At 40.6% G+C, this 24,373-nt stretch overlaps 1 protein-coding gene across 4 annotated transcripts in view; it reads left to right on the plus strand.

Moving 5' to 3' along the window:
- Nucleotides 1-24,373, plus strand: part of LOC139381091 (dystonin-like) — a 205,819-nt gene that overhangs the window by 6,810 nt on the left and 174,636 nt on the right. For 2 of the 4 annotated variants that reach the window (XM_071124343.1, XM_071124348.1), the window contains exon 4: nucleotides 264-477. In XM_071124343.1, coding sequence (XP_070980444.1) covers nucleotides 264-477 — 214 coding nt within the window. Of the gene's footprint in view, nucleotides 1-263; nucleotides 478-9,478; nucleotides 9,770-24,373 lie in introns of those variants that run through there. The other 2 variants (XM_071124347.1, XM_071124346.1) reach the window with 2 other exon arrangements.

Consider the following 24,373-nt stretch of genomic DNA (forward strand, 5'->3'; position numbering starts at 1 on the left):
GCCAGATACAATCGATTTTCCTTCTTGATGCCTGCTTGTGCCTTTTCTTTTTATTGTTGAATCAGAGATCATTGCTAGGCGAGCTGGTGGCTCACGCTACTGTGCCTCCCTTGAGCTATCAATGTGCATTTACACTAGGTTACGCGCATCAGTTTAGGCAAACGTAGGAGCAGCGATGGTGAGAAATGTTTCATTGTGTCTGTCTGTGCTGTATGTGTGTTGCCTCGCAACACATTGATAATTTATTTCTATTGTTTTATCAGAGCTCCGGTTCGGGCAACGCTTCCCTTCACTGTTCCATGTCTTCATCGGCCGATTTCTCGGACGAAGATGATTATAGTTTTAAATCTGGATCGGTCTCACCGGCACCAGGGGACACGTTACCCTGGAACCTACCCAGACACGAGCGACATAAGCGAAAAATTCAGGGAGGATCCGTTTTGGATCCAGCAGAGAGAGCCGTGCTCAGGATTGCAGGTGAGTGTCAATATTTCATTGTTTGAACTGCTGCTGATAATATAACATAAAATAGACCCATTGATTCTGCAAATCTATCAGATATGGCAAATTTAGCCACTGTGCTGTGATGCATTGTAGATTTTTTACAAGTATAAATAGGCTACAGGCTTTTTATTTATTCTGCATAATTACAGTAGACTGACGCTGCTGCTGGACAGTGGACACTCCCATATGTCAGCCGCTGTCACTTCTGATGCATGTCCAATTTAGACAAAGACACATGTTTGTACTATAGGCTTCTGTAGCCAATAATTAGGCCCAAATAATCTTTTGTCTCATAAGTTAATAAACAAATTAGATAATTAGGCTACTGTAAAAACCTGTATAGCTGAGGTGTGTTATTTGCTGTCTGGGAATGGCCACATTACATCCTCTATTCTATTGTCCATCCAATAAAATAAAATACAAGTTTATTGGTCACCTACACAGATTTGCAGATGTTATCGCAGATGCACTGAAATGCTTATGGTTCTAGCTCCAACAGTGCAGTAATATCTAGCAATACAATAAGAATACACAAATAATCCAAAAAGTAAAAAAATATCAGAAATCATAACTAGCAATATCACAATGAGCAATGTCAGAGTCCGGAATACACTGAGTATACAAAACATTAGGAACACCTGCTCTTTCATAGACTGACCAGGTGAATCCAGATGAAAGCTATGAACCCTTAATCATGTCAGTTGTAAAATCCACTTCAATCAGTGAAGGGGATAAGACAGGTTAAAGGATTTTTAAGCCTTGAGACAATTGAGACATAGATTGTGTATGTGTAACCGATGTGAAATGGCTAGCTAGTTGGCTTTTGTGGAGCGATGGGTAACGATGCTTCTGGGTGACTGTTGTCTGTGTGCAGAGGGTCCCTGGTTCGTGCCCGGTTCGGGGCGAGGGGAAGGACTAAAGTTATACTGTTACATTGGTGCCGTGACCCAGATCACTGGTTGCTGAGGAAAAGGAGGAGGTCAAATGGGGGGTGAGTGTAACCGATGTGAAATGGCTAGCTAGTTAGCGGTGGTGCGCGCTAATAGCGTTTCAATCGGTGACATCACTCGCTTTGAGACCTTGAAGTAGTGGTTCCCCTTGCTCTGCAAGGGCCGTGGCTTTTGTGGAGCGATGGGTAACGATGCTTTGTGGGTGACTGTTGTTTGTGTGCAGAGGGTCCCTGGTTCGCGCCCGGTTCGGGGCGAGGGGACGGACTAAAGTTATACTGTTACAAATGTGTGCCATTCAAATGGTGAATGGGCAAGACAAAATATTTCAAGTGCCTTTGAACTGGGTATTGTAGTAGGTGGCAAGCTCACCAGTTTGAGTGTATCAATAACTTCAATGCTGCTGGGTTTTTCATGCTCAACAGTTTCCCGTGTGTATCAATAATTTTCCACCCTCCTAGGACATCCAGCCATCTATGGGAAGTATTGGAGTCAACATGGACCAGGATCCCTGTGGAATGCTTGACACTTTGTAGAGTCCATGCCCTGACAAATTGAGGCTGATCTGAGGGCAAAAAGGGGGTGCAACGCAATATTAGCAAGGTGTTCCTAAAGTTTTTTACACTCAGTGTATTGTCGTGGAAATTCACCACTAAGGACTCAAATTCAATGTAAATCATATCAATCTTTATTATCACAGCTGGAGAGGTTCACAAACTCAGTGCAAGCTTGTGAAAAATCAGAGGGTGTTCCCTTTCAGTCCTTATATGCGGCTACACAAACATGTCATATAAGCATAATTTACATGATTCTTTATTAACGTTGGCTCCTGCATGTGACTGACGAGACTTCTTCTCTCAAAGCTGGGACCTTGAAACTGAGATACTTCTTTTGATTCCCAGAGCAATGTTCTGGGCGTACTGCCAATTGGTCTGAGGAGGAGTTCACAGTTACCTGCACAAACCAAGATGGAGTGAGAGGAGATGCTGTGTACAATTCAAGGCTTATCTCTTGAGACAATAACATTTTCTTTCACAGTATATATAAATGGTGTGTATAGACAGTATGGACACTATATGAATAGAAATGGTGTGCAGCAGTTATATAGGTTGAGCCACGACTAGAATACAGTATATACATATAAAGTGGGTAAAACAGGATGTAAACATTGCTAAAGTGACCAGTGTTCAATGACTCTATAAACATTGGGCAGCAGTCTCTAAGGTGCAGGGCAGAGCACTGGGCGGTAGCCGGCTAGTGACAGTGTCTAAGGTGCTACGCAGAGTACTGGGTGGTGGCCGGCGGGTGATGGCTGTTCAACAGTCTGATGCACCTGTACTGACCTCGCCTTCTGGATGATAGCGGGGTGAACAGGCAGTGGCTCGGGTGGTTGTTGTCTTTGATTTACTTTTTGGCCTCACAGGAAGGACAACAACCACCCGAGCCACTGCCTGTTCACCCCGCTATCACCCAGAAGGCGAGGTCAGTACAGCTGCATCAAAGTGGGGACCGAGAGACTGGAAAACAGCTTCTATCTCAAGGCCATCAGACTGTTAAACAGCCATCACTAACATTGAGTGGCTGCTGCCAACATACTGACTCATCTCGAGCCACTTTAATAATGGAGAAATTGATGTAATAAATGTATCACTAGCCACTTTAAACAATGCCGCTTTATATAATGTTTACATACCCTACATTACTCATCTCATATGTATATACTGTACTCTATACCATCTACTGCATCTTGCCTATGCCGTTCGGCCATCGCTCATTCATATATTTGTATCTACATATTCTTATTCATTCCTTTACACGTGTGTGGATAAGGTAGTTGTTGTGAAATTGTTAGGTTAGATTAATTGTTAGATATTACTGCACAAGCATTTCGCTACACTCGCATTAACATCTGCTAACCATGTGTATGTGTCTCCATCTACCTGATGGTAGCAGGGTGAACAGACCGTGGCTTGAGTGGCTGAGGTCCTTCATGGTATTTTTGGCCTTCCTATGACACTGAGTGCTGTAGATGTCCTGAAGGGCAGGCAGTGTGCCCCTGGTGATGTGTTGGGCTGACCGCACCACCCTCTGGAGAGCCATGCAGTGCAGTTGCCAGGCGGTGATGCAGCCCAACAGAATGCATCTGTAGAAGTTTGTGAGGGGGCCATGTCAAGTTTCTTAGGGGCCATGTCAAATTTATTCAGCGTCCTGAAGTGACTGGGGGCGTGCTCTCTCTGCTATCTCCTGTAGTCCGCGATCAGCTCCATCATTTTGTTGACGTTGAGGGAGAGGTTATTACCCCTGCACCACTCTGCCAGGGCACTAACTAACCTCCTCCCTGTAGGCTGTCTCATCATTGTTGGTGATCAGGCCTACCACTGTCATCAGAAAACTTGTTTGTAGAGTTGGAGTTCATGGGTAAACATGGAGAATTGAACGGGGCTGAACACACACCCCTGGGGGGCCCCCGTGTTGAGGATCAGCATGGCGGAGGTGTTGTTGCCTACCCTCACCACCTGGGGGCAATCCAAGATTGGCTGTTGAGATTGAGTTCTTTAGGTGAAGGTGCAACGAGCGGTCATCATGGCCTGTGCATATGCTGTGCATTAGGCTACTTGAATCGGAATTTGATTATTCATTCTAATCCTCTAATACATTGGTTTATTAATCATGTATTACATGGGCTGACACCAGCTGCAGGGCCTTTGTGATTGCAACTTTTATGTTGGTCTGATGCTGTTTATTTGATTACAGAATGTTTTTAATAATTTAAATGAGATTGGAATTATTTGACAAACTTCTGTGCCATAAACTAAGAATTTCACAGGAGAGCAAGCTATTGTAGTAGTTGAACTGTGTGATTTACTGTAAATGTAGTCTGTGAAACAAATGAGAGTAGTAATGATACATTCTAGGGGCGACCTTGCTAAATGCATTTTTTTTTTTCTTTTTGCAAAAAGACTGTTCTTGGACCATAGTTTCAGTTCAGTAGCATAGAAAGGGCTATAATAGGCCCATGCACTTTTCAATTCAGGAATGAATCCTTAGTCATATGCTCAGGACTATAAAAGGTGAGTATTTGGTTGGGAATGGAATGGACTCACTTGGCACATCTGCAGGGTGTGCTGTCTCGCTCACCTCCTTTCCCTTCTTGGTGACCTCTCAGAATCTTTCTGTTGACATTTATCAACAGAATATTTTAGCTTTGATTAAAAAAATGGAAAAAGTAAACTATCATATCGTAATCCAATGGGATATAATCGTAGAACAATCATTGTGTTATTACACGTAATAGGCTACATGCTATTACCTATCACATGTACAACCTTTAACGTGTTGCTTGGTTTGAAAATGCTATTTGATGTTTCTAACAGGGGTCCTATTGTTTTGCTCACGATGTAGGCCTACAATCCATATTTTCTGTTAGCTGAATCTCAGGATCCAAAGATTACTAGCTAGTTTGAAAAAATAATCTCTTCAATTCGCAAGTCCTGAATCTGCCTGATGGCAGGATGTGATCATTGTTCAGGTGGATGCATCTGTCCCTTTCCTAGTGATGCCTGATATTGTAGAATTATTTGCCCTCTGATTTCGCCTATTTTGTTAATCTTATTCATATCTCTGTGACAGTCGTCCCAGGGCTGGGCAATGTATTGAATTTATTTGATTAATTCAAATGTATGTTTTTGCGTGATATTCCAAAGGCCTGTATCACAAGAATCTAGTTTTATTTTAATTTGTTATGTGCGTTTATGTTCGCTTCTTCTCATGTTTATTTTTTTGATTGCAGTTAGAGTACAGTATAACTGTAGTATGCTGCAAATACTGCGTCCAAAGTAGAGGTCAACCGATTAATCGGAATGGCCGATTAATTAGGGCCGATTTCAAGTTTTCATGACAATCGGAAATCTGTGTTTTTGGGCGCCGATTTTTTTTATGTATTTAAAAAAAATATATTATACCATTATTTAACTAGGCAAGTCAGTTAAGAACACATTCTTATTTTCAATGATGGCCTAGGAACGGTGGGTTAACTGACTTGTTCAGGGGCAGAACGACAGATTTTCACCTTGTCAGCTTGGGGGATTCAACCTTGCAACCTTAACTAGTCCAACGCTCTAACCACCTGCCTCACGAGGAGCCTGCCTGTTACGCCAATGCAGTAGAAGCCAAGGTAAGTTGCTAGCTAGCATTAAACTTATCTTACAAAAAACAATCAATCAATCATAATCACTAGTTATTACAACACATGGTTGATGATATTACTTGTTTATCTAGCATGTCCTGCGTTGCATATAATCGATGCAACGCTGGGGGATGATTTAACAAAAGCGCATTGATTTAACAAAAGCGCATTTGCGAAAAAAGCACAATCGTTGGACCTAACCATAAACACCAATGCCTTTCTTAAAATCAATACACAGAAGTATATATTTGTAAACCTGCATATTTAGCTAAAATAAATCCAGGTTAGCAGGCAATATTAACCAGGTGAAATTGTGTCACTTCTCTTGCGTTCATAGCACGCAGAGTCAGGGTATATGCAACAGTTTGGGCAGCTTGGCTCATTGTGAACTAATTTGCCAGAATTTTACGTAACATAACATTGAAGGTTGTGCAATGTAACAAGAATATTTAGACTTAGGGATGCCACCAGTTAGATAAAATACAGAACGGTTCCGTATTTCACTGAAATAATAAACGTTTTGTTTTCGAAATTATAGTTTCCGGATTCTACCATATTAATGACCAAAGTCTCGTATTTCTGTGTGTTATGTTACAATTAAGTCTATGATTTGATAGAGCAGTCTGATTGAGCAGTGGTAGGCAGCAGCAGACTCGTAAGCATTCATTCAAACAGCACTTTCGTGCGTTTTGCCAGCAGCTCTTCGCAAGCACAGTGCTGTTTATGACTTCAAGCCTATCAGCCTAATGGCTGGTGTAACCGATGTGAAATGGCTAGCTAGTTAGCAGGGTGCACGCTAATAGCGTTTCAAATGTCACTCGCTCTGAGACTTGGAGTGGTTGTTTCCCTTGCTCTGCATGGGTAACGCTTCTTCGAGGGTGGCTGTTGTCGATGTGTTCCTGGTTCGAACCCAGGTAAGGGCGAGGAGAGGGACGGAAGCTATACTGTTACACTGGCAATACTAAAGTGCCTATAAGAACATCCAATAGTCAAAGGTATATGAAATACAAATGGTATAGAGAGAAATAGTCCTATAAATAGTATATTAACTACAACCTAAAACCTCTTACCTTGGAATATTGAAGTCTCATGTTAAAAGGAACCACCAACGTTTTTATTGCAGTGTGTTTGCAGTGTAATTGCAGTTACTGCACCTTTACTGCAGTTTCAAAACTGCAATCTTTTATTGTAAGGGTCGCTCCTTCTGCTGTGTCTGTGCGCCTTCCCATTTACACACACACACACCACGCCCCTCCCCCTGCCACTCACAACAACAAAGATGAGAAATCACTTCTTCCTCTCTGACACTATTTGCATATGAGGTTTGGTCCATTAGAATGGGTCATATGGACACCAAAACACATTGAGACATTTCTTTACTGTAAAAGAGGACAAGTTAACCTTTCTAACCATACCCTTTTTATGTCTTAACTCCTAAAATTGACTGCAGGGCAGATACTACTAAAATAAGAGTATAAATTAACATTGATTCTGGAAATTTAATGCTCAGGTTGTAGTGGGTGCGCGCTGGTGGTAGGGAAGTCAGGCACAGGAGAACAAACTTGGCATAAACGGAGTCGTTTTAATAAGTGCTCACAAAACTCTGAAAACCAAAATACACAAAATAATAAAAGTGGGTACAAAACCCGTTGCACACCAGAACATAACTTGCACATAACATACAATCAAATAATCACAAGGACATGAGGGGAAACAGAGGGTTAAATACACAACATGAAATTGATGGGATTGGAACCAGGTGTGAAGGAAGACGAGACAAAACCAATGAAAAATGGATCAGGTCGGTGACGTCGACCGCCGAACACCGCCCGAACAAGGAGAGGGACCGACTTCGGAGGAAGTCGTGCCACAGGTTATCTCGCACAGCTTTGCAGTACCACGTACCGCAAGCAGCATTTTAGCCAAAGACTGTTATACTAGCTGTCTAGTCTGTGTTTTATAAATGTGCAATAAGCATAAAGCACAATTATATAAGGAATTTGCAACTCATTCTCATTCTGAGAAATAAGGTAGGTTCAGGGCCGTTCCTGGCGAGACAAAAACAATTGTTCCCCTACAAGAATAGTCCTAGTAAGCAAAATGATGTTGAAAAGACGTCTAAAATGCATATTTTTTCTGACGTTGAAGTTAGGTTCAATTTAGGTTCTGAATGAAAGGTAAAAATACGTATTTTACGGACGTTGAAATCAGGTACATTTTTGGTTCTGAATGAAAGTTGAAAATATGTAATTTATAAATGTCTATGTTTGGGCCAAATCAAGGCTGGTCCAGACCGGACAAAACCTGAACCAAACATAGTCGTCTAGTCCGGACAGCGCCAAAAAAAAGTGGGCCGGGCCTGAGTAGGTTACTTGATTACAACATCTGAACAAAGTGGACAGGCTAGCATGCTGTTCAAACATTTGAAGCCAGATCAAAGGATGTGTTAATAACAATTCAACTGTTCTTCCTTGTTAGCTAGAAAATGGATCCCAGTTGACTAAACTTTAAATATAAAGATGGCTAATCTACTCTACATGAGCTTGTGCTTGAGAAATTGTGCATGAGACCTGTGCAAATAATTTTCTATAATGCCTGCTACAATAAGTTAGTCATTATTAGTGAATGTGCATTATGCATGGTTCTGGTTAAATGTGCAACAAAATTTTCATTTTCATAGACAGAATTGAAAGCCATATCAGTGATTATTTCAAAAAAGCAGGTTAAACTATTTTGATAAAATAATACAATTATTAGTGGGTACTATGGTTGTGGAAGGCTTATATTTAGCCTAGGTATAATTCCACAAGCCCTGAATTCATTAGATTATTGCTGACTGTTTCAAATGCAGTGTACTTGACCTTTAATTGTACAACAAATCTTATTTTGAGAAAACATTAGAAAACATGTAGATATATATCGTGAATCGTCCATAAATTAGAACAAATTGAGGTATGATCTTTAGGCCACATCGTCTAGCCCTAAAATGTTCATACCAGTCCATCCATACCAGTCACTTCTACTTAGAAAGTAAGCTATTTTCCTATTGATTCTCTATATTTTATGGAAAGAATCTGGTTGAATGGAACCTAGACTGTGTTGAAATGCATCACCATCAGCACCATCTGTTTAATCTAGACTGCATTTCCTCTGGAATTAAACCCTTTTAGTATTAGGACCTGTGAGGACATCTCTTCTGCCTGCTGTAGCACCGGGACTTCAGCAGACTCAATGCAACAGAGACTCAATGCAACAGACAGACAAATATACAATCTTCCAGCTCAGTGTATCATATGTATAACACAAATAATAGTATATATCCGTGTGACATTATTTTGAAGCATCTCTATGTTATAACAAATGCACAATGTAGGCCTTGATTTATGAATTATGACAGTTGTCATCCTTTTCATGCCTCTATTGAGTGAGGTATGTTGGATTGGAAATAGACCTACCTAATAAGGCAAGGCCAACCAAGTGAGACAATTGGATAGCGAGTATCCTATTCCTATGCTTAAATTATCAAGCTATAGGTACATTTTCATGGAATGGAAACGTTGTGGACTGTCATTAAATCACTGGCATCAGTGCTTATTAATGATTATTTTGCACAGCAGTTGATGCTGAGTGATTCTGTTATCGTCGCGTTAGTGTGCTGGTATTACTGGAATTGGAGTCATGGTGGACTCCGCAGAGAGAGAGAGCAGGGAGGGGAGACGCGTGCATTAGTATTGCTAAGGCGCGCCCGCTTGATATGGGATGGCATTTATTATGTCCAGCAGCCCTCTCTCCCCTCAATCCCTCCCAGACTGTCACAGAACACACCCGAGATTTTCTCATGAAACCGGAGAAGAAGTCTCGCCTAGTGGTGGTTTGACCTACCGGGGAGGGGTATAGGGGCGTTTCCTTCCATGTAACAACGGCACCGGTCAATCCTCTGTCCGGATCCCTGTCCCGCAACTAGAACTAGGCTACACACTCGCCACAGCGGCTGGTGAATGTTCAGCCTATAGAGAGCCCTATGGTGGAGTTCGGGTAATGGCTCACTACAACGCGACGCCGGCAGGTTATATGCTCGCCGACGAAAAGGAATACCTTCAAGCGTATGAGGATGTCCTCGAAAAATACAAAGGTATGCTAATTACTTCGGCCGCCTATACCGATTGGTAGGTCTACAATGATTCGACATGAAACAATGAGGGAATAGCCCTGTATGGGACAATTGCACCGTGGTAGGATAAAGCCCTAAACAAGTGTGTCAGCAAGCCACTGAGCTTTGATGACTGAAGGACAGCGGGTCGGAATGAATGGAAACATGACAGTCTAGGCTTTTTGATTGTAGTCTATAGCCTTGTCAGTTTATATTAGAATTCGAAAGTTTGTGTTTAGCACTTGTAAAAAGCCAAATTGACTTGGGTTTGTACGACATTATACTAGAATTATGTAGAATTTGCATTGATGCATCGATTGGAGGAGGGGTGTTACTCAATGTAAAGAAAGAATGCTGTCTCAACGTTTTACTGTCACTTTTGTCACACTAGAAAAGCAATCTCAAAATGACTATATGCTATATTTTGGTAGGCCTATTACTTATGTAGATGTTTATTTATTTAGCTGAAATATTAGGCTATGCAGGAGATGTTATTTAAATGAACATTTCTATGAATGTTTGAATATCTTTGAGTTGATGACCCCTCTTTTGTTGTAACTGTTGTCTGACCAATTGACCAAGCTATTATCAATGTAGGCTGACACAAAGAGAGGACCACGGTCCATCAGCCAAAGATGCAGCAGGCCTATTATCTTGCATTAGTCCATCAAGCATTACATTCAGGCTGACAGGGCTTGAGGCCAAGTCAATTATTACTTGAAACCTGCAGAAGACATTACATTCATTTTCAATATCCTGTCTACAGCAAAGCATTCTCCGCTAGCTGGATGACATCACCCCCCTACACATACAGATGTTGGATCTTAATTTGATCGCCTTGTTGTTGCATGCAAGTTTTAAGTGTATTCAAGTTTTTAAAAAGGCTTATAAAATGTGTGATTTCCACTTTAACATTTCAGACTTAATTTACCCTAACTAAAAATGTATCAACCCCTACACAAATGTAAATTAATTATAACCCACACAATAATTGACATTTCCTATTTCCCTTCTGTGAGAAACTGGTCAAATGAAACATCTGTAGTCCCTTGCCAGGCCTATAGTGTGAAACTCGAATAGACTCCGTCTTCTACAGTGATTCATTTCCGCCATTTATATTTTCGATCTCTCCAATGTTATCTGCAGCATTTGAACGAGCAGTGAATGAGAAAAGGTCTTCCGTGTGAATGGGTTAGTTGTGCATGATACTGTGATTCCTTGTTAACCAGTGGTCAGTCACTAACAATGGATATTTACGCGGTCTCTCTCTCTATCAGCTGTTGCGTCTCACAGCAACAGACAGTCAACTGTGGCCTGCTTAACAGCCCTTGACTAGAGCATAATGGAATCATATGATGTAGCATCATTTGGAATCTGTGTCTGACTTTTGTCTCCAGTCACTAGGTCAGACAATGAGGTGTTTTATCATTGGTGCTCAATATGGCTACATACAGTTGAAGTCGGAAGTTTACATACACTTAGGTTGGAGTCATTAAAACTCGTTTTTCAAACACTCCACAAATTTCTTGTTAACAAACTAAAGTTTTGGCAAGTCGGTTAGGACATCTACTTTGTGCATGACACAGAATTTTTCCAACAATTGTTTACAGACAGATTATTTCACTTATAATTCACTGTATCACAATTCCAGTGGGTCAGAAGTTTACAAACACTAAGTTGACTGTGCCTTTAAACAGCTTGGAAAATTCCAGAAAATTATGTCATGGCTGTAGAAGCTTCTGATAGGCTAATTGACATAATTTGAGTCAATTGGAGGTGTACCTGTGGATGTATTTCAAGGCCTACCTTCAAATTCAGTGCCTCTTTGCTTGACATCATGGGAAAATCAAAAGAAATCAGCCAATACCTCAGAAAAAAAATTGTAGACCTCCACAAGTCTGGTTCATCCTTGGGAGCAATTTCCAAAAGCCTGAAGGTACCACATTCATCTGTAGAAACAATAGTACGCAAGTATAAACACCATGGGACCATGCAGCCATCATACCGCTCAGGAAGGAGACTCGTTCTGTCTCCTAGAGATGAACATACTTTGGTGCGAAAAGTGCAAATCAATCCCAGAACAATAGCAAAGGACCTTGTGAAGATGCTGTAGGAAACAGGTACAAAAATATCTATATCCACAGTAAAACGAGTCCTATAGCGACATAACGCCGCTCAGCAAGGAAGAAGCCACTGCTCCAAAACCGCCATAAGAAATCCAAACTGCGGTTTGCAACTGCAAATGGGGACAAAGATCGTACTTTTTGGAGAAATGTCCTCTGGTCTGATGAAACAAAAATAGAACTGTTTGGCCATAATGACCATTGTTATGTTTGGAGGAAAAATGGGGAGGCTTGCAAGCCGAAGACCACCATCCCAACCGTGAAGCACGGGGGTGGCAGCATCATGCACGGGGGCGGCAGGGTAGCCTAGTGGTTAGAGCATTGGACTAGTAACTGGAAGTTCAAACCCCCGAGCTGACAAGGTACAAATCTGTCGTTCTGCCCCTGAACAGGCAGTTAACCTACTGTTCCTAAGCCGTCATTGAAAATAACTGACTTGCCTAGTTAAATAAAGGTAAAATAAATAAATAAAAATGTTGTGGGGGTGCTTTGCTGCAGGAGGGACTGGTGCACTTCACAAAATAGATTGGATCATAAGGGAGGAAAATTATGTGGATATATTGATGCAACATCTCAATTGGGTCTTCCATATGGACAATGACCCCAAGCATACTTCCAAAGTTGTGGCAAAATGGCTTAAGGACAACAAAGTCAAGGTATTGGAGTGGCCGTCACAAAGCCCTGACCTCAATCCCATAGAACATTTGTGGGCAGAACTGAAAAAGCGTGTTCGAGCAAGAAGGCCTACAAACCTGACTCCACCAGCTCTGTCAGGAGGAATGGGCCAAAATTCACCCAACTTGTTGTGGGAAGCTTGTGGAAGGCTACCCGACAAGTTAAACTGTTTAAAGGCAATGCTACCAAATACTAATTGACTGGGAATGTGATAAAATTAAATTAAATGAATCTCTTTACTATTATTCTGACATTTCAAATTCTTAAAATAAAGTGGTGATCCTAACTGACCTAAGAAAGGGAATTTTTACTAGGATTAAATGTCAGGAATTGTGAAAAACTGAGTTTCAATGTATTTGGCTAAGGTATATGTAAACTCCCGACTTCAACTGTACATGCATATACTTAAAATGTTACAAAAAACATTTTTCTTTCTAAAAATGACTTCGGTCCACACTTATTATGTTTACCATAATGTTAAGAATCGCAACCAAGCTAAACCGATATCATATCAATATTATTTATTTACTTTGATAGATTGAGTAGGTAGCCTACTGATATCCTAATCTTCATCCAATTATGTTTTATGCCAGCTCTTACACTGGTTAGACAGGTTTCAGTACTGAACTAACAGTTCACCTGAGGAAGTGCAATGTTACATGCATTCGTTGGTGATAATAATTATAAATGCTTATACTGTACATACTTCTCAAAACATATAAATCATTATAAATGTTTGTAATGTTTCTTAATACAGGAATAGTAATTTAGTATGTACACTTCTTATCAATAGTTTATTAAATTACGTTTTTGTTAAGTGTTTCCAGTGATTTGAGCCCAACATTGATTTGACCCCAGCCTTTGAATACTAGGATATGCCTTTGATAATTTAAAACAGGGATTTCCCTTAAGTTGCTGGCTATAAATTGCAAGGCCATTGGTCTGTCATTTAAAACCCCAGCACAGCTCCATGGCTGCATGTGACAATGACATTTGTCACTTAAAGATCTGAGTTATGTTTGATGTGACACATAGCTGGAAATCACCTTCTTTAAGGACTCAGTACGAAGTTATAATGGGACTAAGGAGGAAGTTCAATTCTGAATCATACACTATTTGCCAAAAGGGTTCCAAAAGGGTTTTTCGGCTGTCCCCATAGGAGAACCCTTTTTTGTTCCAGGTATAATAACCCTTTTGGGTTCCATGTATAAAGGGTCCTACATGGAATCCAAAAGGTTTTTACCAGCAACCCAAAACGGTTCTTCCAAGGGTTCTCTTATGGGGACAGCCGAAGAACCTTTAAAGGATCTAGATATAAAAAAAGGTGCTAAGAGTGTAATGAATGTTTTGGTAATAAGCAGTTCAGAAAGTCACCATCAAACCCCTGCTTTAATTCAATTTAAATGTCATAACCCATGATGCTTATACGTGTACTCTTCACCACGCTTAGCATGTCATTTTTTTATTGTCAGTTCTGTTGACTTTTGTACGACAAAATGAATGAAAATTTAAAAAATGCTGACCCCATCTAAAATATAATTTTCCCTTCCAGAAATGTGCCTAACAACATATTGGTCTATATTATCAGGCTGGTTTGTTATGTAGCAATAAGCATTATCACCTGTAGCTCAACTGATACAGCATAGTGGCTATAAATAAATAGGCTGAGTCATGAGCTTGCCAATATTTATTTGTGCATATTTCTGCTTATCATTAGCTAGATCAGTGCCCTTTCATCATGGGGGAACATCCAGTTAAGAACAAATTCTTATTTACAATGACGGCATACCCCGGCCAAACCCAGACGACACTGGGCCAATTGTGAACAACCCTAATGGACTCCCATTCACGGCCGGATGTGATACAGCCTGGATTCAAACCAGGAACTCTAGTGATGCCTCTTGCTCTGAGATGCAGACCTCTGCGCCATTCGGGAGCCCTATCAATGAAGTCTTGGGTGGCCCTGTTTCTATTGTACATTGTCAAATTGAAAGAAAAAATAAAATTGGTTCATAAACATGATTTAGAGATTGGGAGACAAGCAGGCTGCCTCTGATTGGGGAGAGAAACAGGCTTGCTTGAGCCTACTGCCTGAGGATCATAGAAACAGCCCTTCTCTAATGCTGTAGCCTACTAGAAACTAGATATGTTAAGGTTTATAATACTACCAATGTTATATATATATGCAACCGTTACCAATTATCAGTAGTTTTGAGAAATAGCTTTCACACACGAGATGCGCAATAGTTTTCTTTAATTCTTATTCGTGCTTATGAATTTACCATGGTATGGTATGGTATGGTATGGTTTTCCCCTCTCACAAACCACAGTGTCTGAGGAACGGGCTAAACCAAAAGCATAATTGGTGGCAGCGGGATCCAATAATAAAATGAGAATTGAGTAGCGCTGTGTTGTGTAATGACACAGAATGCCAGTAATTGCCTGGTGCTTTACGGTGGGAAAATAATTTACTATCAATAAAATTCATCATGGTATATTATTGAGGTGTAAATTGACCTGTCTCTAATGTTGGCGGGGTTCATGACCCCCCCCCCCCTCTGAAAAGTACAAAATATACAGCCTTTGTCTGTTGTACATCTATAAAGCACAGAGAGACTCATGTCTCCCCAAAGCTTCTCTTTGTGTGAGATTGGTGTTGGGCATCAATTAAACACTTATTTACAGTCCCTTCAGAAAGTATTCACACCCTTTGACTAATTGGATTAATTTGAGATTTTTAGTCACTGGTGGAATTATGTTTTCATATTTTTAATCAAATATGAAAAGCTTAAATGTCTTGAGTCAATAACTATTCAACTCCTTTGTTATGGCAAGCCTAAATATGTTCAGGAGTAAAAATGTGCCTAACATGTCACATAATAAGTTGCATGGACTCACTCTGTGTGCAATAAAAATATTTAACATTATTTTTGAATGAGTGCCTCATCTCTGTACCCCACACATACACTTATCTGCAAGGTCCCTCAGTCGAGCAGTACATTTCAAACACTGATTCAACCACAAACACGAGGGAGGTTTTTGTGGTTGAAAGATACAGGTGTCCTTCCTAACTCAGTTGCAGGGGATGAAGGAAACCGCTCAGGGATTTCACCATGAGGCCAATGGTGACTTTAAAACAATTACAGAATTAGTCAAATGTATTGACTCAGGAGTGTGAATACTTATGTAAATTATATATTTTTGCATTTCATTTTCAGTACATTTGTAAACATTTCAAAAAAAAATGTTTTCACTTTGTTGGGTATTGTGTGTAGATATGTGAGAACATCAATTTAATCAATTTTGAATTCAGGCTGTAACACAACAAAATATGGAATCAAGGGGTATGAATACTTTGTGAGGGCACTATAGGTATATCTTATTCAATCTTATTAAAACAAAACAAACATTGAGTAAGCAAAACAAACTAGCAACATGTCCTCATTCATAGGAAAATAAACTTTGTCCCAGCATTGAAGTAGTTTTCCCCGTCAAAGAAAAGTATTGATCATTAGGATGGTTTATACTAAGGTGTGGCTTATATGCTTCCTCTCCCGACTAATATGGAAATATGAAGTTAAAGTAGAAATTATACAATGGAACAGTCAACAGCCAAGTTGGGAGGATGTATTTTCACAAGTTCACATCCTGCATGTGACACCTTCATCTGTCCCTGTCATTAGTATGAATAGAAACACCAGGTGTGGTCAAACCTGCGTAGCATACTAAAGATGTAGATCTTCTCAGGTTGCACTTGGTCCCCTTGTCATTCATTGTTTAGCTTTCAAACATTAAACATTAAAGTTAAATATTTTTCTATGTTGGTTTCAGAAATTCATGCAAAACTTGTCTGCATGTACTGTAGCTGTGTAATGGACAAAGTCAGCAAATTGTTTAATATTGTGCGGCTGAAACATTCCTGAAGTTGATTGGTAGCTCGTTGGAAATGGATTTTACGGTTCCCGACCAAAACCATGGAGAATAATAACCATAGCTTATTGCAGATACTGCGACTGCTTGTCCATTGTGCAGACAGTTAGGCTACACATCAATGCACAGTTAGATTTTCACAGTATGCCTGTTATATGCATCTCACCTAAATATTGGAAGTGCGGTGTCATCCATCTGCTGTGCGGATATTGACATTGCTAGTGATATCAGATACTGTACATTGGATTTCTCAATTCCCTTGCTGAGCATGCTTTGCTGACAGCCTCTATGTGGAGGGATACATGCTTTGCTGACAGCCTCTATGTGGAGGGATACATGCTTTGCTGACAGCCTCTGTGTGGAGGGATACATGCTTTGGTGAGAGCCTCTGTGTGGAGAGATACATGCTTTGGTGACAGCCTCTGTGTGGAGGGATACATGCTTTGGTGACAGCCTCTGTGTGGAGGGATACATGCTTTGGTTTTAATGACGCCGGTGTTATGGCCTTTGGCGCAGTGGCACTGTGACCTGCCATTGGAAAGTCAGCTGTCCATAGCAACCCTTAATGGGAAACTCAATTACTCACTAACCTTAAACAATGATTATATTAATGTGTTTGAAAGGAAATCATTTGGATGTTTGCACATTGGTTATGCACCTCAGATGTGCAGTCTAATAGGCACCACTCATTATTTACTATCCGAGCCTTGTAAGAATGTCCGTCCACATACCTCAGTAATTTGATTTAATAACACACTAGAAACAGGTTTCTTTGGATCGGTACTCCACTAATCCACCGCTGTTTTATCAAAGATGTAAGGATTAGACCTTGTTTCTTTTCAAATGTAGTAATCCCATAATCAAATACAGCCCCCAACAAAAGCTCTGTACATTTGAACACAGTTTAGAGTTCAACCCACGGTTTCTTGGATATATACAATGGCTGTTGCATAGGACAGTGAGCGGCTGTATGGGAACACCGTGTTCTAGTAAAGCCTCTAGATGGGAGGTGGGGATGAATTTTGGGAGCCTTTGTGGTCTTTTCAAACAGTTGATCGCCTGCAAACAGAAAAAAAATGAGGCACACTCCCAATAAATCTTCAGTATTCTTAACTACTTAAGAATACTGAATATTTATTGGGAGCGTGCCTCATTTTTTTTCTGTTGTGGATCGACTGTCTCTCCTAACATGTCAATGGGTTCTTTCATTCAATTCAAAGATGTTGTGGCAAAACATCAAGCCAGTGTCCATTGAATGGCTGTGTTAGAGTTTGGACTGGGGACTTGTAGGGATTGAATGTGTGGACAGGAATGCACTTTTTCAGTTTAGGTACATCATGCACAGGGATGCCTTTACTCATTTACTGGTCTTACTTTTTGAAATGTTTTATGAAATCAAATAGCAAATTACATTACAATGAAAAAGATACCTTCAAAGAAAAATGAGTTAGTTGAGTTAGTATATTGACAAATGGCATTAGTGTAGTGTTGTTTTATGCGCCTGCAGTTAGTTATCCATTACAGTAACAAACTGCTTAGGCAAATTGATTAAAATGCTACCAGCACAGATATCTAGCGGAGTAGGCCTACTTTGCACTTGGTTTACCGGCTGATTGACGTGGCTATGTAGCAAGTTAGCAACACAAATATGTTGCAGAACAACCACAGGAGGAGAACCTTGTCTTCTTGTCTCCCCTCCCCTCACAGGTTCTCTCTCTGACACCATGTACAGTAGCTGCGCAGGAAGTGCCGTAAAGCCTTTCAGTGACTCAGCAATAACCTCATGTGCTCTCTATTATAGATACTGTCTTGGAGACAGGTTTCTGAAAGCGCATCATGGTGTAGTATGATGTAATTTTATTAGCACAGGAACTGTACTGTGTAACAAGGTCTTATAAACAAAGTGATTTCTATTCTTAACAAGAAATCTGTAAAAATGGCACCTCATCCTCACCCAAGCTTTTCCTACCCTCAAGAAAAGCCTCACAAGGTCAGGACATAGAGATTCCAGTAGGTCTTCAAATATTCCCAGAATGTGGGCCTCAGCTCTGCATTATATAATATGCTCATCTGTTCAACTTCAGATGTTGTTGATGTATGTCTTTGACTCTGAATATATATTAAAAAACTGTTTACATACAATAGTTTGGGATGTGGCAGCATTGTCAGATTGATCCTGGATCATTGTAATATATCAGCAAGCAATGAAGCTAAATTAAAGCTTCAAGATGAATATAGTCCCCTACCCCAACACATTAATGTAGGCTACAGTATATGGTATCCTGTGTGGAGAGCCTAAAGACCCCTCCCATTTATAGAACACCTCTGTAAATGTATTTCTGTTCCTCATGACACAGAGATGCAGAGGCATAACAAGTATACTAGACTGCAATATTTCATCGTGCTACTCTAAAGTATGCACTTTGCTGGCTTTTCATACTGCCAAGTAAAAGGTGCACATCACACGTACTGTACAATATTTCCTCAAACTATATGCATTATTGCTATGTAATTACAATTGTTATACAGAGGGCTTTCACAATTCAAGGCGGAAACATGACATGACATAAAACTAAGAGACACATTATATTTGTAATAAAATAGGTATACACATCACTTCTGGGACAAGCCAATTTGCATAACCTACGTACTTTAAACAATGCACCTATTTTTTTGTTTTTTACAATGACCATTGTTTTTTGTAAGATATCTGCAATTTAACATGGCGAGAGCTGTTTATGGGACAGAAAGTGTCACCCGCGACATACAGTTGCAAGAAAAAGTATGTGAACCCTTTGAAAATACCTGGATTTCTTCAGAAATTGGTCATCAAATTTGATCTGATCTTCATCTAGGTCACAATAATAGACAAACAGAGTACACACAAACAATTATACATTTTCATGTCTTTATTGAATCCACGGTGTAAACATTCACAGTGCAGGGGGGGGGGGGAGTATGTGAACCCTTGCTTTTAATAACTGGTTGACCCTCCTTTGGCAGCAATAACCTCAACCAAACATTTTCTGTATTTGCTGATCAGACCTGTGCAACGGTCAGGAGGAATTTTGGACCATCCCTCTTTACAAAACTGTTTCAGTTCAGAAATATTCTTGGGATGTCTGGTGTGAACTGCTCTCTTGAGGTCATGCTACAGCCTCTCAATTTGCTACTGGCAAAATATTCCACAGAATATTTTGCCAGTAGCGCTGTGGAACATCCAGGTGCACTTTTGCAAGCTTCAGACGTGCAGCAATGTTTTGCAAGCTTCAGACGTGCAGTAGCTGTCATGAACACCTTTCATGTTTAGTGTTTTACGTATCGTAGACTCGTCAACAGAGATATTAGCATGTTCCAGAGATTCCTATACGTTTTTTGCTGACACTCTAGGATTCTTCTTAACCTCATTGAGCATTCTGCGCTGTGCTCTTGCAGTCATCTTTGCAGGATGGCCACTCATAGGGAGAGTAGCAACAGTGCTGAACTTTCTCCGTTTATAGACAATTTGTCTTACCGTGGACTGATGCACATCGAGGCTTTTAGAGATACTTTTGCAACCCTTTCCAGCTTTATGCAAGTCAACAATTCTTACTCTTAGGTCTTCTGAGATCTCTTTTGTTCAAGGCATGGTTCACACCAGGGGATGCATCTCGTGAATAGCAAACTCACATTTTGTGAGTGTTTTTTATAGTGCAAGGCAGCTCTAACCAACATCTCCAATCTTGTCTCATTGATTGGACTCCAGGTTAGCTGACTCCTGACTCCAATTAGCTTTTGGAGAAGTCATTAGCCTAGGGGTTCACATTCTTTTTCCAACCTACACTGTGAATGTTTAAATGATGTATTCAATATAGACAAGAAAAATACAATAATTTGTGTGTTATTAGTTTAAGCACACTATGTTGGTCTATTGTTGTGACTTAGATGAAGATCAGATCAAATTTGATGACCAATTTATGCAGAAATCCAGGTAATTCCGAAGGGTTCACATACTTTTTCTTGCCGCTGTACGTGACTATGGACAACCATTATCAATACCTTGTTAAAATGCATGATACCGGCTCTATCTATCTAAGAAGAAACTGATAATGCCACTGTTTTATCTTTACTATCTCATAGTTTACAAAAGTGTAGGATACTGTCAAAGAAAAGCTTGGTATCTTTACTGTCTTAGACATTGGTAGTGGTGACATTCCTCAGCACCTCTGTGTTTATTTTTTCATCACACACGAACATGCGTATCTTTATTCGCAATCTGCATTTTACAGTTCTCCTCACCCTCTTAAGAACCCATGCAATATTTCCATGATATTTCTAACCCCTGCCCTTATTATCAGCTTGAGCCATGTCTATGAGCTTGAGCCATGTGATGGCAAGTTTCCAATGTTTCTTTCATTTGCCAACAAATCTGCATCTGCCTTTGGTATTTACAGCTTCATCCCTGATGTTTTATTTGTGTTCTTCATTGTGATATTGATACAACCTTAGCCTATGTAAGCCCACTATACAGTCTCCTCCAATAGGGATATTACATTTGGCTAGGGCTAGGGTTGTTACAATATGATAGCAAATTCAGTTTTAATGCCTGACTGCTCTCAGAGCACATATTCCTCCCCAGCCTGAATGACATTCGGGTAATGACATTAGAGGCTCAATGCCACACTTCTTCTCTGTCTGATGTTGGGCCTTTGTTTTCTCCTTTTTGTTCTAGGGTGTGGTCTGGCTGTTGCAGATCACCGCTCCCTTATGGTTCTCAGATTAATGCCCTTAATAATGTTTTCCTGCAAGTGTGCTGCAGGATCTCAAACCACAATCTTTATAGGTAGCTCATCCACTGGTACAAATACTGACTGACTGAAAAAAGTCAATGAGGAGTTAAAACACAGCTGTTTTCTGCACAGTCACTGTCTTTGTTCCTGATCCCCTGTGCCGAGCCTAACCTCCCACTCTCCTCCGAGTCTGACAGCCCACTCATCACATTCAAATGTCCAGGCCAATCCCACACATACAGCAGAGCAGGGTCCCTCTATGGAGAATGTCTGTTACTGTACAAAAGACACATTGTGTCCAGACAGAAGAGAGGCCGCATCCAAATCCTAGTCAGAGACTTGTCTGTGCGCCATGCTCCCGATGTGATTGTGGTTAGGATCTGGGCCTTACTGTGATGGTGTGAGATGTGGGACTACTGAAGTGTGCTGGAGGCTGGAATAGGCTCCGTGGTTAACATTGGCAGTCCCAGAGGAAACCCAAGCCGGGTGCCTACTCAGCACTAGGCCATAACATTCCTAATCATGTCAGACCCGCGAGGACACCCCAACCCTCCACTCCGCTCACTCGCTCCCCAACCATGTGACTGTGGCGCTGAGACAAATGAAAACAGTGCTTGCGTACTGTAGACGAGGCACGGCTAGGCTAACTCTGACAGATTAGGTTGAGTGTGTCTGGCTGTTGAAAACCTCTCTTAACCCAACTCTCCAAAGGTCAATTTCATAGGATTGTTGAAATGATTTCATGACATCAGTTTAGGGGCTCTTCATGTGGTTTTATAAGAATTGAAAAGGCATTAGAGATTGTTTAATAGCACCAATAAGGCTAAGATAATATGTTGGTGCTAGATGCTCTTTAGCCTCCTGAAGTATGCCGTTATCACTCTAGGACCTGTTCCTTTGTAGGTAATGTATTTGCTTGACAGGAGTATTTGCTATTTTAGTGCTTAGTCACAAGTGAGCTACCCACGATGGGTCAGACATAACCGGATGCATCCTGTTCTCAAGCGAACACTGGTCAGCTGACTGGGCAGGCAGTGTTCTGTTCTCATTTATGTATAATGTCTGGTGCGTTCAGTTGTCAGTAAGTATAGTACAATGTAAAGGTACTGTAAGTATTACCCAAGGTTGTGCAATGAAAAGCATTTGGATTAATGTGGAATGTACGTTAGCTGTTATTCAAGGGTCATTTGAGAACTGCTCCAGTTGAAAGTCTTGAGTGGTAACAGCTATTTCAGTCCATCAAATTCCTGGATTGGTTCCCACCAATAATGTGTCAGCTTGGTGCCGCAGTAAAATCTAGGCTAACAGATCCGCCTCTTTGAGTCTGTTAACATGTCTTTCCTCATGTGTACAGTCAGTGACACTAGTATTCAGTAGGCTAATGGATGGTAGTTTTCTATAAAATGTTTTGTTTATTATTTTTAAAACATGCTTGGGCTTGACACCATCATGGTTGTACCAAATAGTGAACAACTTTCACATTATAGGCCTTCTAACCAAGGTGGCTTGGTAATTCAGACTTGAAACTTCTTTCTCTGCCCAAACCTAATCTGTTTGGGCAGAGAGAGGACTTTCAAGTGTGCATTACCAAGCCATTGAAGCCACCTTGGTTAGTACACAATGATAGAACAGAACACTTTGTCCTGATCACGTTTCTCTTATTTATCTATAATGTGAAAGTTGTTCACTATTTGGTTGATGTTTGCTTTGCACAGTATATGCAAAGGGAAACAAAAAAACCCATCAAAGACAAACTAGTGCAGACAACAAGGCAGCAATATTACGTTGATCAGTGAATCCTCTGACATTTGAGTCAGTGCACAACCCTGCTCCATTAGGCCTACTTTCCAGCCCTGTATTGATCTGGAGGAACCTATTACAACAACTAAATCTAGTGTGGGAGGAATGAGTCAGACTCTGAGCACTTAGTTAGGATATCTTACAGTATACTGCTTTAGACATCAATAGCTTCCAAGAAGAAAGATGAGCAAAGCAATTATTGTTTTGGTTCTATCAATGATAAGTGACATTACAGTATACTAACAGATCTGGGCAACCTGTGGTTGTTTAGCTATCTTGTCTTGATATAATTGCTCAGGGCTTAAATGATTTTCCATTTGAATAATATGTTTGTCATTCACTGTGAACACATGGAGCTGATCTCATTATGAATGTCTCTGAAGTGAAGAGTTATGGCATTGTATGGCTGTCCCCGACTACAAAAAATCGTGGTTGACCGAGAGTCGTCCTTTTCTTTCGACCAATCGATTGGTTGAAATGTTTAAACTGATTATTTTTCCATATATAGACAGACACACCCTAAGTGTTTGAATAAAATCAACTACATATGCACTGAGCTTGCCTGATGCTTTAAGCACACTGCTTGATTAAATAATTAAGAAACACAAATGACTCAAGAAAGTGCCCTATGGTCACACTGTTTTTTAAAAATTACAGCGAGTGCTTGTGTGTGTGATGCTAATTGTCTCGCTCACCTCCCTACAGCAGCAAAAAGGCACCACAACACAGTTGTGTTTATTGCACTGTCCGTGCTGCAAGCTGCAATCATTTCAGCCATTTAGTTTATTATTTGTTTCTGGCTAAAAAGTTCAGTTACCGAAATCCCTAATTTGTTTTGGAAAAACACACCTTCTCCACTCCACTGGTTTCCGAGCTGGTCATGGGTGCACCTTAGACATGCTCAAGGTCCTAAACGATATCATAACCGCCATCGATGATAAACAGTACTGTCCATCTGTCTTCATCGACCTGGCCAAGGCTTTCGACTCTGTCAATCACCGTATTCTTATCTGCAGACTCAATAGCCTTGGCTTCTCAAATGACTGCCTTGCCTGGTTCACCAACTACTTCTCTGATAGTTCAGTGTGTCAAATGGGAGGGCCTGTTGTCCGAACCTCTGGCAGTCTCTGGGGATGCCACAGGGTTCAATTATTGGGCCGACTCTTTGCTCTGTATATATCAATGATGTCGCTCTTGCTGCTGGTGATTCTCTGATCCACCTCTACGCAGACGACACCATTCAGTATACATCCGTCCTTCTTTGGACACTGTGCTAACAAACCTCCAAA

The sequence above is a fragment of the Oncorhynchus clarkii genome, chromosome 23, assembly GCF_045791955.1.
Source record: "Oncorhynchus clarkii lewisi isolate Uvic-CL-2024 chromosome 23, UVic_Ocla_1.0, whole genome shotgun sequence".
NCBI lineage: Eukaryota > Metazoa > Chordata > Actinopteri > Salmoniformes > Salmonidae > Oncorhynchus > Oncorhynchus clarkii.